The following is an 18,680-nucleotide window of genomic DNA, read 5'->3' as shown; positions in this document are numbered from 1 at the left end:
GATACCACTCAAACATGCTGAAACCACAGATAAGCTCTGCTACATGGTCCACTGCATAATATTATTTGGAAAGTTGGGTTCTAAAGTAGACCAAACTAAGTAAAGCTTTAAGCTTGATTTGTGTTTCTATATTGTGTGCATTAAGTGGTGACGGACTTAAGTTCATTTTTGAGCTCTGGGAATGATGTAGGAGTGTCTGGAAACATACTTAGAGCATTATAACTCAGCTTTTATGAAAAACCCTCACAATGAATAATTCAATGTCTTAAAAAAACAAGAAGATGGGAACAAAATTGAATTGTTGCCAAGCAACAATGATATGATATAGGAAGAATGACAGAAATAGTTTCATGTCAGAAAAGCAGACCCATCCCTGATGGGCAGGGAGGCTGCAGCTTTTTTTCCAGCTGCAGGATGCACAGCGAGAAATGGTCTATCAGAGCAGTGCAGTTTAGCGGTGCTGGAGGAGGAGAAAAGATGTCCTGAATAGTTTAACGTAAGTAAGAGAAATTTCCAGAAACAGAAGCTGGTGAGGAATGTCAAACCCACTTGTAGCAGTGACCGCTTTACGATCACATTTTAACACAGACTCGAACATCTGCACCGCAACATTCCAAACATTTTCAAAGCACATGCCAAATCTTTGCACTTACTTCAACAGGTTCCCCAGATTGAACAGCGCACGGTTATGCTGAGGATTCAGTTTTAAAGCCTCTCTGTAGTGGACCTCTGCCTCAGACACGTCCTTGGTCAATGTGCCAAGATTGTTGAGTGCACTGGCATGACGTGGGTACAACCTGGCAGAAAATAGATTGCAGAACCCAACAGGGAACAGTAGGAATTCAGTCCTGTAAATCCATTTATCAGGCACAACACAGCAATGTTACAGGGTCGACTGCAGACCTTTGAGACATTTCATCTGTAACTTTACCCATCAGAAATAATCAAACAGACTGGGGCTCTTTTCCCTAGCACAACAGTCTACCTAAAAGTTGTACATCTCATAGAATTTTATGCCAACTTTTCAATTATCTTTTAATGGCACCTCAATGAAGGTGATTGCTTGCGTATGAAGGTAAGATCCCATGGTTAGCATGCCAAATCCCCGAGCAATCTAACTAATGTTTCTCCCCCCAGCTACATACAGATAAACTGCACAGTCATCTCCACTGCTGTTTGCATGATTGCACTGTGCACAAAATAACTGTCGTGATTGATCTACATGACAGGAGTGACTGCACTTCAAAAATAATTCATCAGTGCTGAAGTGCTTTTGAACATCTTAAACTTCGATAAGGTGTGAGAGAAATTCAAGTATTTCTGTTTTGTTCATGCGATTTGGATCTCTGTGTTTTCCGTAAGCCTTCCTTTTCTTTCCTTTTACTTTAACATCAAGCCTGGGTTACACGGTCTGTCTGGTATGCTACGTTCCTTAATCCTAAAACCAATCTTTTGATAAGCAGACACAAAGCAGCAAACAAGACAGGGTGCATAATACTCTGCTCTACATCTGCTGAACTGCAAGCAGACTAACTAATTCCTAAACAGAAAAAAAGGTGTATCTATGGCAACTTTTGTACTGTCCTTCATCAGGAAGCACTAAGGCGTTGGACCACAGCCAAGCAGCCGCTCTACATGACAAACTTTCAGCACTGAGCCAAGCCCCTTCTGTGGAAGGCTGGCCTTTTGTTGCAGGAAATGTTTTACGTCTGAAGGTTAGGTAAATAAAGGAAGGAAAACATGGATCTCATTGCTTACCTCAAAGCTGTTTTATAATGGTAAACAGCTTCGTCATGGCGACCGTAATCTTTCAGGAAGTTGGCATAGTTATAGTGCACCTTGGCATTAAGGGGCAAAGTCTGAACTCCAGATCTGTAGAGAGACAGGGAAATAATCAGCCAGAATTACTGGCTCAGCACGGGTCTTAGTGAAAGCAGCACTTTATTATCTTCATTACATTCAATGATATCAATGGCTATTTAATATAAGTATCTATAGTAATGCATTAACACTTCGAATTAACTTACAGGACAAGATTGAGATATTTCTTAAGGCCTGAAGACACCATCTTGGACACTAGCCCTACTCTCCCTTTTACATTACTCATGACACATTTCTCCTACTGGTATGGTGAGCGTGCGCCAACACGAAATCTTATCTAGAAAACATAATACTGTTAACCCAAGAGTGAACAGGGCATCCCTGCTGATCTTGCAGCTTTTTAGATGAGATACTCTAACCAAACTCTGACAATACGAGGCACAGTCCAAGTGGTTAGAGGGGAATGAGCGCGTAAGAAAGAATGTCAAGGGTTTACACCCTGTGATCAACATGCAAGGATAAAGATGATATTATTTGAGTTATTCCAGTGGTTCAGAGATGCTGTCTCTACCCACAATCATCCCAACAAAAGTACTCCCAACGTTCAATCCCAATTTGGGCTCAGACAGTTGAACTCAGTGGGGGCTGTTGTTCAGTCCAAGCGATTACCCATAGCTTCACTGGGTTAAAGAGGCAAAAGTGTATAAGTATTCCGTTCTTCCTCCTGTGTGAAGCCCTTATACATGGAGGAACACCAAAAAGGGGCAGGATTAGGATCGGCTGCAATACCTTGTATAGTCTGCACATGCTGGCAACTGAATGAGGAACTGATGGAGTCTTTCATATCTTTCAGAGATGATAAAGGGAACAAATAGCAGGGAAGAAGCTTCATAAGCCACACTCAAAGTGTGCATTACTTTCTTAAAATGCCTGTTTTTCTTTCAATGAAAAGTGTTCTGTGAGGACCTGGCTCACTCCTTAACCATCCCATCCAAACCTGGAGAAAGTGAGGATTGCAGATGCTGGAGATCAGAGCTGAAAATGTGTTGCTGGAAAAGCGCAGCAGGTCAGGCAGCATCCAAGGAGCAGGAGAATTGATGTTTCGGACGTTTCCATATCCTGAAGAAGGGCTCGTGCCCAAAACTTGGATTCTCCTGCTCCTTGGATGCTGCTTGACCTGCTGCGCTTTTCCAGCATCCAAACCTGGAAACAATGTCTGGACCTTAGCTCCGTTGCTCTCCATTCGGGTGAGTACCACTGCTTCTCCATATCAACTGCCCCACAGTTCCAGCTTCCCCTCATTTCTTGCTGTGGCTATCAAGGCAAAGATCAACATTGGAAGGGAAGATGCCCACTCCTATGATGTTCACACCACTATCTGGGTCACTTTACAGTCATTACCCTTTGAACTACTGGGCTTCCTCCTTTGTGTTTTGAAAAACCTATTTTTGTACTTCTGTTCATCGTTCAACTTGTACAGCTGAACCCAAACCCCATGGCTCTGAGATTTCTTTCGATGACCAAATTGGGAGAGATGGAGTTGGTGAGAGGATTATTCTTCTGATACTTTGATACCTGTCACTACTCTTGGAGTTTTCTGTCATAGGCTTCTCCTCCAACCAAAGGAAATTGAGTGAGGCAACAAGGAACCTGCAGAAATATGACCAGCACAAATCGCTCAGTGCTCCTGTTAGGCCAGTGCCCCAGTGAGGCCAACTCTGAAGGAGATTGAAGAGGAGCAAACAACAACGTCATCCTATTGACACATACGCAGTGGGAATCATGGCAGGAGGACATGGATTTGTTGTTATGATCACTCTTTTGGATCATAAATCTCACTCCCACTATTTAATCTGAAATCCAAAATTCTCTGCTTAATGTGCACCTTTATCACTATGTTCTTGAGTACTTCTTTTACTCAAATTTTCCCTTTGCTTCACTCCTTTGTAAGGCCATACAATGTCAGAGAAATAGGCCATTCTGCCCATCAATCTCTCCCCCCCATTCAGTGAGATCATGGTTGATTTACTAATCTTCAATTCTACTTTCCTGCCTTTTCTCCATAACCCTCCATTCCCTTACTGATAAAAAAAGTGTGACTACCTCCCCCTTGCACATAATTCATGACCCAGCCTTGACTCTGTGGTAAAGAATTCCACAGATTTACTCCCCTCAGTGCAGAAATTCCTCCTCACCTCTGTCTTAGATGCATGACTGATTGTTGTGAGATCATGTCCTCTGGTCCTAGATCCTCCCACAATGGGAAACAAGCTCTCTGCATCTACTCTGTCAAGTGTCCTAAAAATTTGGAAGTTTCAATGGGGTCACTTCTCATTTTTCTCGACTCCAAAGAGTACAGGCCCAGTTATGCATTTCTATAACAGTCGCTCACCTGAACAGAGATTCCCTGGATAGCCACACCTCATTCTGTTTCAGGGTCTTCCAGAAGAACAGTCCTACTACAAGCAACATGGTTACCGTGAGAACTGTAGCTCCCCATTTACTGAGAACACCACACAATCGATTCAAGCCATGGACGACCAGGATGCAGTATCCCATACTGAAGTTGTAAAACAAAAGGGAGACATACACGTCAACAATGTGGAAAATAAGTATCCCTCACGCACGAGACCAGAAGGCATAAGAGCAAAAACAGGCCATTTGGCCCACTGAGCCTGTCCTGACATTCAGTGAGATTGTAGCTAACCTGATAATTTCAAATTAAGGATCAAAATTAAATTCAAAATTCCCTAAAACTTGGAAGAACATTTCTTGTGGGTTGCCTGGCAACAGCCACTTGCTAACATATGAAAAAGATTGAAAGAACGCTGGAAATCAGAAACAAATTGCTGGAAAAACTCAGCAGGTCTGGCAGCATCTGTGGAGAACGGTTCTAGAGAAGGGCTGCTGCAGCCAAAACATCAACTCTTTTTCTTCTCTCCACAGGTGCTGCCAAACCTGCCAAGTTTCACTTGCTTATAGCGATTTGAATGCAGAAAATAAAACAAATCAAGGTGGTTGGAGCACAAGCAAATTTCAAGTTAAGAAATTAGGATTATAATTGGTGATGGAAAGCTTAGTCAGAAATGGAGAGGCAATGGTTCAGAGACAGGGTGGGCTGAGGAAGCAATTCCAGAGCTGAGAAACTAGACCATTGATGGTACAATGAAGGTAGTACCGATGTACTAGAGATAAGAATTAGTGAAGTTTCCAAGGCTAGAGAGGATTACAGAGCTTAGACACTGAAGCGATATAAATTATAATTACACTAAACCTATGACTACTTAAGAAAGGACTTTGAGATATCCTGCAAACAATTGAGCAGAATATAGTAGCTTTTATTTGTCATTTCTACCATACACAACCAATACAGTAAAAATGAGAGCGCTCCTCCAGGACCAAGGGTGCTGGCCTGAAAATGGTGATACATTGGTTCAGTAGTTAGCACTGCTACCTCACAGTGTCTGGGACCCAGGTTTGATTCCAGCCTCTGGCGGCTGTGTGTGTGAAGTTTGCACATTCTCCCCATGTATGTGTGGGTTTCATCTGAGTCCTCCAGTTCCCTTCCACAGTCTAAAGATCTGCAGGTTAGATGGATTGGCCACATTAAATTGCCCATAGTGTCCAGGGATGTGCAGATGAGGTGAATTAGCCATGGTAAATACAGGGTTAAAAGGATGGGATGGATACTCTGTGGGTTAATATGGACTGGATGGGCTGGATGGCCTGCATGCACACTGCATGCACTGATTCTATTTATCTAACGTGAGGGAGTACTAGGTCACACAGAGAGAAAACCCTATCATTCAAAAAAATGTTCCACACATATACAAGATAGATCTTCTATCACATGCACAAGAATGAAAGAATTGCTTGTGAATGTGAAAAGAGACATTATTTCATCCTCTTCTATCTTGATGTCTTTGATGGTCTTCAGGAATTCTTGGGTGGAGGGGATGGAGTGGTGTGAGTCTACAACTAAATATTTTAGTCTTCGGTGTAGCTCCTTGGCTAATCTGTAAATTGGTGTTCCAGGTAGCGAGTCTATGGATCTGAGGGGAGGCTCCTGGTTCATGAATGTTTGGTAATCCGGAGAAGTGTGGTGTGTTGGATCTGTCTGGTTTCATTTTTTGCAAGTTGGTCTTATTTATTTCTACAGATTTCTGAATTTTTTTGAGTAGGGCTGTGATGCGGTGGTCTCGTTGTTGTGGGGTCGGGTCTGTCACCACTTGTTGATAAGTGTTGGTATCTGCAAATAGTACGTTTGCTTTCTCAATGTAGTGTCTTTGATTTAAAATGACTGTCAAGTGTTCTTTGTCTGCAGGCAGGATAACAATATAGGATAAGAATTCCTGAAGACCACCAAAAACACCAAGATAGAAGAGGATGAAATAATGGTCACCTTTGACGTAACAGCCCTGTTAACATCAACCTGGCCAAGGAAACACTGACTACGTTATTAGAAGACCCAAAGATACATACCACCAACTTCCACCACCACCAACTTCATCAGCAAGTACAATGTCGTCAAGCTAGTGGACCTATGCCTTACCACCCACTTCACCTTCAACAACAAAACCTACAGACAAACCAACGGAACACCCATGGGATCTCCGATATCAGGGGCAGTAATGAAGAGACTCAAACAGATCTGCCAACCATCCAACCCAAACTCTGGGTCCGCTAGGTGGATGACACCTTTGTCATCACTGAACGAAACAAAATAGAGGAAACCTTCAAGACCATCAATAATACCCTTACTGGCATAAAATTACTAAAGAGGAGGAAAACAACAAACTGCCATTCCTAGATGTCGCAATAGAGTGGACAGCCAATGGGGAACTTCAAACCAGCGTCTACAGGAAAACAACACATATGGACCAAATACTGAAGTACAGAAGCAATCATCCTAACACCCACAAACGAAGCTGCATTAAAACATTACTTCAACGATCCACCAAACACTGCAACACAGAGGAACTACACAGAGCAAAGCGAAATTACCTATACAATGTATTCAAAAAGAATGGGTACCCAATGAACACAGTCCACCAATTTCTCAGTAACAAGAAGCATGGCATTCCAACCAGAACTCGATCAACAAACAAATTGACTTGGATCCCATTTACCACCCCTGAGAAAAAGAACAGGAAATGACATCACCACAGCAAATAACTTCACTGTAAGAAATGACATCACCAACCCAAGGAAAGCTAAACACAAACAGAAAGCGGGCCATGCTACAGTGCTTCATGTGGAGGCTCACTGAAGATGTTACCTAGTATGGTGACGAAACGTCTGAAAATGAACCTTCTAGCTCTGCGAGCAAACCTACATCCAGATTCAACAGTTTAATACATGACTTAATTAGAATAGTAACTATTAAACTTAGATGTTTATAATCCCTCCACTGTGGAAACAGGTCATTTAGCCCAACAAGTCTACACTGACCCTCCAAAGAGTAACCCACCCAGACTCATTCCCCTACCGTATTATTCTATGTTTATTCCTGACTAATGCACCAAACCTACACATCCCTGAACACTATGGACAACTTAGCATGGCCAATTCACCCTAACCTGCATATCTTTGGAAACCCACACAGACACGGGGAGAATGTGCAAATTCCACATAGACAGTCACCTGAGGGGGGAATCAAACCCAGGTCTCTGGCACTGTGAGGCAGCAATGCTAACCACTGACCCACCGTGCCACTTAGGAACAGGAATGGGCCCTTCAATGCCTAGAGCCTAAGGTACCATTCAATAAGATCTGTTGTAGCCTAACTCCCTTGGAAACTGTCTGCAGAATACATACAAAAGTGGGGGAGTCTGGAATATAAACTGGCAAGCGATTTTCACTGCCCCAATGACAGGGACTTGAAGTGAAACAAGTTTCTTGTTCCAAACAGATTTATTTTTTGGAATATTGCAATGATGAATGGAGTTTTTTGTTTGGGGGTTGCGGGGTGCGGGTGGAATGCATAGCCTGGAGTTTGGTGTTCCATGTGAAAAAGTCACCCTCAAGTAATCATTGACAAAAAATAGAGCTATATCCCAGATTACTTCTTCTGAAAAACGCTCAAGGCCTCAACATAATTGAAGTTTAAAACCTTCCCCCACCACCGCCACACCTCGAGGAAGTGACAACAGTAGAATGGCCCAGCAGGGACAAAATATGGACAGGGAATCCATGGCAAAAGGATTACTTTTCTCCCAGAATGGGCACTCAGAATTCACTGCAGTCTATTATTTCTCCTAGAAAAGGACTAAGACAGAACATTTTCTTTCAAATATAGCATCACTGATGAACTTTGATACTCTCAGAATACATCACACCCATGACCAACAAATTCCTTTTGCTGTGGCTGATTGAGAGGGGGATTTTGTTCAAGACACCCGGATAATTCTTCTACCTTTCCTCGGAACATGGACAGGAGAGGAATAAAATGGCAGGAAAAAGCTTTGGGACGGTGGACCAGAGGATATTTATTTTATCAAGGGCACCAGAAAGGCCAACTGTGTTAAATTGAAAGAAAAGCAGAGAATATTGGAGATGCCCAGCAAGTCTGGCAGCACTTGTACAGAGAGAAACACAATTAACATTTCTCATTAAAATAACGAGAATCCAGACTAATTATAGATAGATAGAACATTACAGCGTAGTACAGGCCCTTCGGCCCTCGATGTTGCGTATTCCTGTTAGGGTGAAAGGGAAGGCTGGTAGGTAGAGGGAATGCCGGATGACTAAAGAAATTGAGGGTTTGGTTAAGAAAAAGAAGGAAGCATATGTGAGGTATAGACAGGATAGATCGAGTGAATCTTTAGAAGAGTATAAAGGCAGTAGGAGTATACTGAAGAGGGAAATCAGGAGAGCAAAAAGGGGACATGAGATAGCTTTGGTAAATAGAATTAAGGAGAATCCATAGGGCTTTTACAAATACATTAAGGACAAAAGGGTAACTGAAAGATCAGCAAGGCGGCCTCTGTGTGGAGCCACAGAAAATGGGGAGATACTAAACAAGTATTTTGCATCAGTATTACTGTGGAAAAGGATATGGAAGATATAGAATGTAGGGAAATAGATAGTGACATCTTGAAAAATGTACATATGACAGAGGAGGACATGCTGGATGTCTTGAAACGCATAAAAGTGGATAAATCCCCAGGACCTGATCAGGTGTACCTGAGAACTTTGCGGGAAGCTAAAGAAGTGATTGCTGGGCCTCTTGCTGAGATATTTGTATCATCAGTAGTCACAGGTGAGGTGCCAAAAGACTGGAGGTTGGCTAACGTGGTGCCACTGCTTAAGAAGGGCGGTAAGGACAAGCCAGGGAACTAGTGAGCCTGACACGGTGGTGGGCAAGTTGTTGGAGGGAATCCTGAGGGACAAGATGTACATGTGTTTGGAAAGGCAAGGACTGATTCGGGATAGTGAACATGGCTTTGTGCATGGGAAATCATGTCTCACAAACTTGATTCAGTTTTTTGAGGAAGTAACAAAGAGGATTGATGAGGGCAGAGCAGTAGATGTGATCTACATGGATCTATGTGATCCATAAGGCATTCGATAAGGTTCCCCATGGGAGACTGGTTGGCAAGGTTAGATGTCACAGAATACAAGGAGAACCAGTCATTTGGATACAGAACTGGCTCAAAGGCAGAAGACAGAGGGTGGTGGTGGAGGATTGTTTTTCAGACTGGAGGCCTGTGACCAATGGACTGCCACAAGGATCATTGCTGGGTCCTCTACTTTTTGTCATTTATATAAATGATTTGGATGTGAGCATAAGAGGTATAATTAATAAGTTTGCAGATGACACCAAAATTGGAGGTGTAGTGGACAGCGAAGAAGGTTACCTCAGATTACAACAGGATCTTGACCAGATGGGCCAATGGATTGAGAAGTGGCAGATGGAGTTTAATTCAGATAAATGCGAGGTGCTGCATTTTGGGAAAGCAAATCTTAGCAGGACTTATACACTTAATGGTAAGGTCTTAGGGAGTGTTGCTGAACAAAGAGACCTTGGAGTACAGGTTCATAGTTCCTTGAAAGTGCAGTCACAGGTAGATAGGAGAGTGAAGAAGACGTTTAGTATACTATCCTTTCTTAGTCAGAGTATTGAGCACAGGAGTTGGGAGGTCATATTGTGGCTGCACAGGACATGTGTTAGGCCACTGTTGGAATATTGTGTGCAATTCTGGTCTCCTTCTTATCGGAAACGTGTTGTGAAACTTGAAAGGGTTCAGTAAAGAGTTACAAGGATGTTGCCAGGGTTGAAGGATTTGAGCTACAGGGAGAGGCTGAACAGGCTGGGCTGTTTTCCCTGGAGCATCGGAGACTGAGGGGTGACCTTATAGAGGTCTACAAAATTATGAGGGGCATCGATAAGATAAATGGACAAAGGTCTTTCCCCTGGGGTGGGGTAGTCCAGAACTAGAGGGCATAGGTTTAGGGTGAGGGGGGAAAGATATAAAAGAGACCTAAGGAGCAATGTTTTCACACAGAGGGTGGTACGTGTATGGAATGAGCTGCCAGAGGAAGTGGTGGAGGCTGGTACAATTACAACATTTAAAAGGCATTTGGATGGGTATATGAATAAGAAGGGTTTGGAGAGATATGGGCCTGGTGCTGGCAGGTGGGACTAGATTGGCTTGGGATATCTGGTCGGCATGGATCAGTTGGACCGAACGGTCTGTTTCCGTACTGTACATCTCTATGACTCTATGCTGATAGGTCTCTACTTCAGAATGTTTATTCAATTAAGCTAATGAATTGAGGTCATTCATTGACCTAATGGCAGCCATTTTCAGATGCTGCTAAGATTTCATGGGCCTTGGAACAGGTATCTCCACCTTCGCTGCCACCCTCCTGGTGCATTGAACTGAATTCCTAGATCCGAAAATATTAACTTTGATTTCTCTCCACAGATGCTGCCAGACCTGCTGAGCTTTTCCAGCAATTTCTGTTATTGCTTCTGATTTCCAGCATCTGCAACTCTTTCAGTTTTCAGTTAGAACAAGGAAACGGTTTCCGTAACAGTCAAAGATGGTAATGGAATTGTCTTGGACTTCCACATGCTGTGAATCCAGCTTTCTATTGATCAGTAGTTCACCGGTTGGTAATTTGTGACTGTCAAACCAGACAGGATAACAGAGTGACGACGCATATCGCCGCTCGTCAAAAGCAGGGCAATGTGGCGCAGTTCGATTTGGAAAAATTACCATATATGTTATTTTAGGCTAACCGAGGGATAACATGGATGCAACCTTGGCAGAATGTGAACATCTATCCACCCGCCTGGCTGCATCAGGGATGGCATATCAAGATTTGAGGCAGGGCTGGGTGGAGGATCGAGTGGTCAAAAAAATGCCTGAAGGCTAAAAAAATTGGCCTTTCTCCTGGCAGTCCAAACTGAGTAACAATAAACCAAGAGACGGGGAAAGGGTTATTCCCCAGGTGCCCATTGATTATTTTCCATTAGGAAGAGGGAGACTTCAATGCAGGGTAAAATCAAAAACTTATGTTGACTCATCTTTAAAGATGGCAAGTTGAGCTGAGAAGGCCTATTAAAATCACATATGGGTTTCTCTGCTTTATCCGCAGAAGAATACAAAAGCAAAGGCAGTTCTCCAAAATCTTTTTAAAAGGTTGATGGGGTGTCAGCTAGAGTTGAGTGCTCCATTCTGTGGGCTACGAACCCTCGAGAGTACCTTGAGGGGAGAGGTATTACAATGGTCACAAGGATGATGAAGTTCATTTCAAGAATTGAGAGCTGGCATTGATATTTTTTGTTCAAAAAAAACCAAATTCAATACAGATATTTAAATTTGCAAGGGGTTTTGATAGTCAAGGCAGAAGAAAGCTTTCCAATTGCACAACAATCAATAACTAAAGGACATGGATGTAAAGTAACTGGATAAACAATCAGAAGGGAGAGGACAATTAAGCTTCCATCACAATCAATTGTTATGACGTTAAATGTATCGCCTGAATGAGTGATGGATGTTTTCACTTTCCAAAGTGAATGGGATATGTACATTGATTGAGTTGCAGGGCTGGTGATGAAGAGCAACAGGCACAGCATTAATTGCATAGCTTTTTCAAGCAGTTGCCCTCTTCTACAATAGTTAGGCCAGGCCACAGTCTCCAAACTGTTAATGCGAGGCACTAGTGCAATCTGTGATGTCTGTTGTATGGCTTTATGGAGCCCAGCCGAGACACTCTCAAGAAACGTGCATCTGTTTACCTTTGGCTCCAAGTTGTGTGAAGCTAACTGCTTTTGGGGCTGAACAGATCAAGCAGAAAAACAGAACAAAAGGGAAATGAGAGATCAACCTGGAATTTCGGGGTCAGCGCATTCGGCTTTGGAATTTAGCAACTCAGGAGTGCTTAGAGAGGCGGTTTACTGAAGGATAACAAAACAGGACAACAATGAAGACAAACCGACGATCTTGTTGCAGCAATGCTGTGCTACTCTATGACACTGGAATTATGACCCATTCAAGAGCTCAGCTGAGGAGTGAGGCTACCTTATAGACTTGTAACTGACTGAGAGGTCACTGCTGTTCCAAGAGGCACTTAATGACTACAAGTGGCCCAAAAACAAAAATACAATCAAAAATGCTAATGGCATCGTCGCTTTAACTTGACAGAATTGAATACACAGGATAGGAAAGCTATACACAGAGCCTTGCGCAGACCTCTCCAAAGTACTGTGTTTAGACCCTACATCTCAGTAAAGTTATACTGATGTGGGAGAGGGTGCAGTGTAGATTTATGAAATTGATTAGATGGTATAAAGTGTTAAACCACAAGAATGCTTCCTAAATCCAGCTTGTCATCGTTAGAGTGTGAGAGAATGAAGGGGAATCTAATCAAAGTATTCAAACTGATAAAAAGACAAGAAAAAGATATGAGAACTGTGTGGGGGAGGGATCAGGGAATGAGAAAGAGTTCCAGGTTGAGGGGGCATGGTTTTAAATTTGGAACAAGGTCCTACAGGACTGAAAGCAGGAAACACATTTTCACACAATATATAAACCAGGAATTGTACCCCTCATATAGATCTCAGAGAGGGTATCCAACTTTGGCCAACACCACTCCATGTTTGTGGCAAACCCCTATTTTGGTACCGAGAGAATTGAAATTTTGAAGCTAAACTGAGATGGATTGATAGCTAGGGGATGTGCAGAAAAGGGCAGGCGATGGAGCTGATCAGCTATGATCACAGGCTCCCCATAATTCCTTTGTGCCAAATCTCCGCTATTAGCGACTGCAAGGTTTTGAGGGACACCAAGCAACACCAGACTTATGGAACTCCCCTCCTTTATGCTGTAGATGCAGGTGGTGATCATTTCAGCCCTTGAGTATTATTCTGCTTTTTAATAAGATCCTGGCTGATCTTTGACCCAAGTAGACATGCCTCCTGGTCACTTCCTACTGAATCCATGCACTCAGACTGGCATTCAGTCATTCATTCAGTCTTCATATCAATTTGAATACTTTGATTAGATTCCCCTTCATTCGCTCATACTCCCAACGATTCACCACTGGCCTTGCAAAACAGGTGACAAAGTTGTTGTCAATCGACCCCTGCAGTTGGGCTGAAGCAGATCCAGCAAGCCCCTCCCTTCCCCAAACCACTCCAGACCTCGGGCTGTCCACTCTTTACCCATCAGTCTGTACCTTTCACTGTCATTGACTCATGTGAAAAGATGATGATAAAGGCTCGGCTAACCTCTCTGCCACCCCGGGACAGCTCTGTTCCTACATGTTACTCGGAAGAGGCACGGGGTAAACACCAGACTGTTACATGAACGATGGGTCCTTTACCTGGGCATGTACAGCACCCGCTCTGCCACCACAAAGCCCACTCTGAAAAAGAGGTTGCTGGCAGGGATGAATGGGAAGACCAGGAAGAGCAGGCCCACTAATACTTCTCTGTGCTTCAGTTTCTGCAAAGGAAGAGAAAGAGAAAACAAAAGGAGGAAATTGTCAATTCATTCACTAATTTTAAACAGGTAATGTCAAATTTAAGAATGACACAGCACATTCAATACTTGACCTGCTCAATCAAATAGGTTAGAGACAAAAAAAACAGATGCTGGAATCCAAGGTAGACAAGCAGCAGTTTTCAGTGTAAGTCAGTTATTTTATCACATAGAAACATTGAAGTGGGAGCAGGAGGCAGCCATTTGGCCCTCCAAGCTTGCTTTGCCATTCAATATGATTACGGTTGATCATCCAACTCAGTCCCCTGCTCCTGCTTTCCCCCTGTACCCTTCGATTCCTTTAGCCCTAAGAACTACCTTCTTGAAAACACTTCTGTGCTAGGTTCATCACTCTCTGGGTGAAGAAATTTCTCCTCATCTCAGTGTTAAATGGCCTATCCCATATCCCCCAGACATTGATGCCTGGTTCTGGAGACCCTGGCCAATGGGAACATCCATCCTGAGAAAACTTTATAGGTTTCTATGAGAGCGATCCCCCACCATTTCCCCCACACCCATTCTTTGTGAATATAGTCCTAAATGATCTGATCTCTCTTCATACATCAGCCCTGATATCCCAGGCATCAGTCTGGTAAACCTCTGTTGCACTTCCTCCATAGACAGAACATCCTTCCTCAGATAAGGAGAGCAACACTACAAATGATAAGATATACATATTACCTCCTCTGTTGGGTCACTGCAGGTCATGAATGAGGCCTCAACTTTAATTGGTTCATCTGAATAATGGCAGCTCAGGCAATGCAGCATTCCTTCAATCCTGCTCTCAAGTGTTATCTTAAATGACACGCTCAAATATCTAGTAACTGAGGCCAACATTGTCAAGACGAACCAAGCTTTGATTTGAGGAAAAGGAAAACACCCTTGTCCCTGACCAAGACAACACTGAGCAATGTAACCTGGCTTCTAAAGGTTTAGTTTCCAGTCTAACTGTATTGTACAAATGTATACTCCTGTCAGAAACATATCGACAGAACAGACTCTTCACGTTACCCATGTGTGGTTTTATCGGAGTAGAAATAGAACATAAATCAAGGCAATTTGGGAAAAGTGGTGAAGGATGAATTGTGCCCTGGTGAGGAGTCAACATTTCCAATGAAGAGGAGAATTAGGGTATGGGGATGATTTAACATCTGTAACTCATTTATTTAAAGCAACATGGATGTAAGAGTTGATTATAAGGATTACTAGTCAGTCACACAGTCTACCACTACAGTTTCACGACTGCAATCTAAGCATTGAAGCCTTTACACCCACCTTGAAAAAAAATTAACTTTTATTGAAGCTTTCTTCCGGTCAAGAAATTAATTTTTCTTTTTTTCTTTTATGGTGTAGGGTATTGCTGACAAAGCCAGCAATTGTTACCCTTCCTAATTGGCACTGAACAGAGTGGCTTGCTTGGCCATTTTAGAGGGCACTTGATATATACAGGGCAACCTCAATTATCGAACTACACGGGTGGGGAGTATTTTGGTCGGATAATTGAATGTTTGGATCACAGTTTACCCAAGCATCAAGACCTTGAGATCTTGTTTGGATAATCCAAAATTTGGAAAATCGATGAGCAAGGTTCTATTGTAATCATATTGCTGTGGATTTAGTGTGTCTGTAGGCTAGAACAGATCAGGAAGGAGAAAGTGAAGACTGCAGATGCTGGAAATCAGAGCTGAAAATGTGTTGCTGGAAAAGCGCAGCAGGTCAGGCAGCATCCAAGAAGCAGGAGAATCGACGTTTCAAGCATTCCTGAAGAAGGACTTATGCCCGAAACGTCGATTCTACTGCTCCTTGGATGCTACCTGACCTGCTGCGCTTTTCCAGCAACACATTTTCAGAACAGATCAGGATGGACTTGTTGGGCCAAAGGGCCTGTTTCCACACTGTAGAGAATCTAATCTAATCTAATTTCCAGATTAATGACGTTGGACAACACTGAGACTAGTGTTATATTACAGGCTTTACTGATCAACTTTAAATTCCACCAGCTGCAGTGATGGGATTTGAACCCACGTTGTCAGCTTATTAACCTGTTACTCGTGATTAGTCCACTGGTATTACCCTTATACAACCATCTCTCCCAAGCACTCAGTTGGTGCATAGATTATCCAGCACAGAGAATTAAAATCCAATCAAGTTTCCTACAACGCTAACACTTGAGAAAGTAAGTCTTCCTCATAAGATCTGGCTCATAAGATCCCAGAGAAGGCAGGGGTCCTTGCATTGCTGCAAGCAGTTTAATGGTTACTAAGGTGTGGTAATGTTGTAGTCAGGTTGTGCAACTCCAGAGAGAGTGAGAATTCAAATTGTACAGTTTGATTTCAATCTCAGCAACAGTGATCATGGAGGCAGCACGGTGGCTCAGTGGTTAGCACTGCTGCCTCACAGCACCATGGACCTGGGTTCAATTCCAGCCTCGGGTGACTGTCTGTGTGCAGTTTGTACATTATCCACGCGTCTGCGTGGGTTTCGTCCGGGTGCTCCGGTTTCCTCCCACTGTCCAAAGATGTGCAGATTGGGTATGCTAAATTACCCATAGTGTCCAGGGACGTGAAAGCTAGGTGGGTTAGCCATGGAACATAGAACAGCGTAGTACAGGCCCTTCCGCCCTTGATGTGAAACCAATCTGAAGTCCATCTAACCTACACTATTCCATTACCATCCACATATTTATCTAATGACCATTTAAATGCCCTTCAAATTGGAGAGTCTACCACTGTTGCAGGTAGGGCATTCCATGCCTTTACTACTCTCCGAGTAAAGATACTACCTCTGACATCTGTCCTATATCTATCACACCTCAGTTTAAAGCTATGTCCGCTTGTGCGAGCCTTCACCATCAGAGGAAAAAGGCTCTCACTGTCCACCCTATCTGGTTATGGGGATAGGGTGAGGAGAGCTGGGCCTTGGTGGAATGTTCTTCAGAGGGTTGGTGCAGACTCAATGGACCGAATGGCCTATTTCTGCACTGTAGGGATTCTATGATTCTATTGTTCAATACAGCTAGCAGGGGTGATTGGTGCGCAGGGGTGATAGATGAATAGGATTTGATTCAAGTGACTCTACTACATTGGTGTAAGAAAGCAGCAAGCATCACCTTCTGAGGACCGACTAGAGCAAGTCAATAAAGGTCAGCCCTGGCTGTGACGCCACATTCCCAAAATCCTTCCTTGGCTGTTTTTAAACAAACCTTCAGATTACCACTAGGTTCAGTTTCTGGATTTAGACACTTCTATTGTCTCCAGAACTAGGGATCACAGTCAAAGGATGCAGGGTAAGCCATTTGAGACTGAAATAAGAGGAAATTTCTTCAGAGTGTGGTGAGTGTGTGGAATTCTCTGCTGCAGACAGCAGTTCAGATCAAAGAATTGAATGATTTCAACAAGATAGATATAATTCTCAGGGTGAAAGGGATCAAAGGGTATGGGGTGAAAGAGGAAACAGGATACTTAATTGGATGGTCGTATTGAATGGTGGAGCATACACAAAGGGCTAAATAGCTGACTTCACTTATTTTCTATGTTTCTAACTAACTCACTATTCAGGACATTCCAAACAGAGAAATCAGAATGTTTTTCAGGATTTTTTTTTTTATTCACATCTATTTTTCACATCGTGCTAAGAATTGAAGGGGATAAATTTAAGACGGTCACCAAAAAAAGCACAGGGGAGAGGGTCAGAGAGTTTATTTTTGAGATTCTAGTTAGCCTAAGGGAGGCCAGATCAGAAACCAGAGGAGGGAAGCAGAGAAACACTTGAAGATAAGGTTGTACATCGGGCACGAGGAGCGAGTTGGAGACTGAGTAGACAGTTCTCTCTAAATAACCCCCTTCTGTGTTGTCAGACATTAATGATTCTGTGCACAAGATCCTGTTGCACTGCTGTGCACATTCCAAGCCAGCGCGATAAGAAATCGTCGTCATGGAGCCTGCTTTCACTGAACAGTAGCAATAAATGTCTCGAGGTTAAAGGCATTTCTGTTTGCTGGATATCTATTTTCAAGTTAAGATTAGATTACATCACAGTGTGGAAACAGGCCCTTCGGCCCAACAAGTCCACATTGACCCGCCGAAGCGTAACCCACCCATACCCCGACATTTACCCCTTACCTAATGCTACGGGCAATTTATCATGGCCAATTCACCTGACCCTGCACATCTTTGTGACTGTGGGAGGAAACCGGAGCACCCGGAGGAAACCCACGCAGACACGGGGAGAACGTGCACACTCCACACAGTCAGTCGCCTGAGGCGGGAATGTAACCGGGTCTCAGGCGCTGTGAGGCAGCAGTGCTAACCACTGTGCCACCGTGCCGCCCGCAAGTGTTCTCTTCCTAGAACACTGCCCCACCAAACATAGCTGGGCTTGACGACAGTTCCATCAGTCACTTTTATTGGCGGTCTGCTTGGCATTATGATCTTCAGGTTCAATTAAACCAGACTTCGTAATTTGCTTATCTTACTGATGGAGGCTACAGTGTTCTTGTCATGAATGATGCAGGTATGGCACCCAGTAACTGGCTGTTATTACAGAAGCAGTACAAAGCCACGCGCCGAACCTTGAAGATTGGATTTCAGATCTGCAGATCTGGTATTGAGATTTGTGGTCCAGCTCTAGATGATTTAAGGTGCACGCCACCATAATCCATCATTCAGAGGCCTTTGCCCACAATCAATTAAACCAACAGTCTGGGAAGTGGTGAGCAGTTTGATTTACAAACTGATACTGCATTAAAAAGAGACACTTCCGCTTTCACTGCAAAGCTATATTTCAAACATCAGCAGCATTTACTGAAAGAACAGTGACTCTTGACAATGAAAGGATTGAAAATGTGTTGCTGGAAAAGCGCAGCAG

At 43.3% G+C, this 18,680-nt stretch overlaps 1 protein-coding gene across 1 annotated transcript in view; it reads right to left on the bottom strand.

The window, feature by feature from the left end:
* tmtc1 (transmembrane O-mannosyltransferase targeting cadherins 1) overlaps nucleotides 1-18,680 on the bottom strand; it is a 160,195-nt gene that overhangs the window by 52,343 nt on the left and 89,172 nt on the right. The window contains exons 8-11 of the mRNA XM_043708866.1: nucleotides 13,657-13,778; nucleotides 4,214-4,381; nucleotides 1,759-1,872; nucleotides 654-797 (exon numbers count right to left, since the gene is read on the bottom strand). Coding sequence (XP_043564801.1) covers nucleotides 654-797; nucleotides 1,759-1,872; nucleotides 4,214-4,381; nucleotides 13,657-13,778 — 548 coding nt within the window. The remainder of the gene's footprint in view (nucleotides 1-653; nucleotides 798-1,758; nucleotides 1,873-4,213; nucleotides 4,382-13,656; nucleotides 13,779-18,680) is intronic.

The sequence above is a fragment of the Chiloscyllium plagiosum genome, chromosome 19, assembly GCF_004010195.1.
Source record: "Chiloscyllium plagiosum isolate BGI_BamShark_2017 chromosome 19, ASM401019v2, whole genome shotgun sequence".
Classification (NCBI taxonomy): Eukaryota; Metazoa; Chordata; class Chondrichthyes; order Orectolobiformes; family Hemiscylliidae; genus Chiloscyllium; species Chiloscyllium plagiosum.
This window is presented reverse-complemented; position numbering and strand designations above follow the sequence as displayed.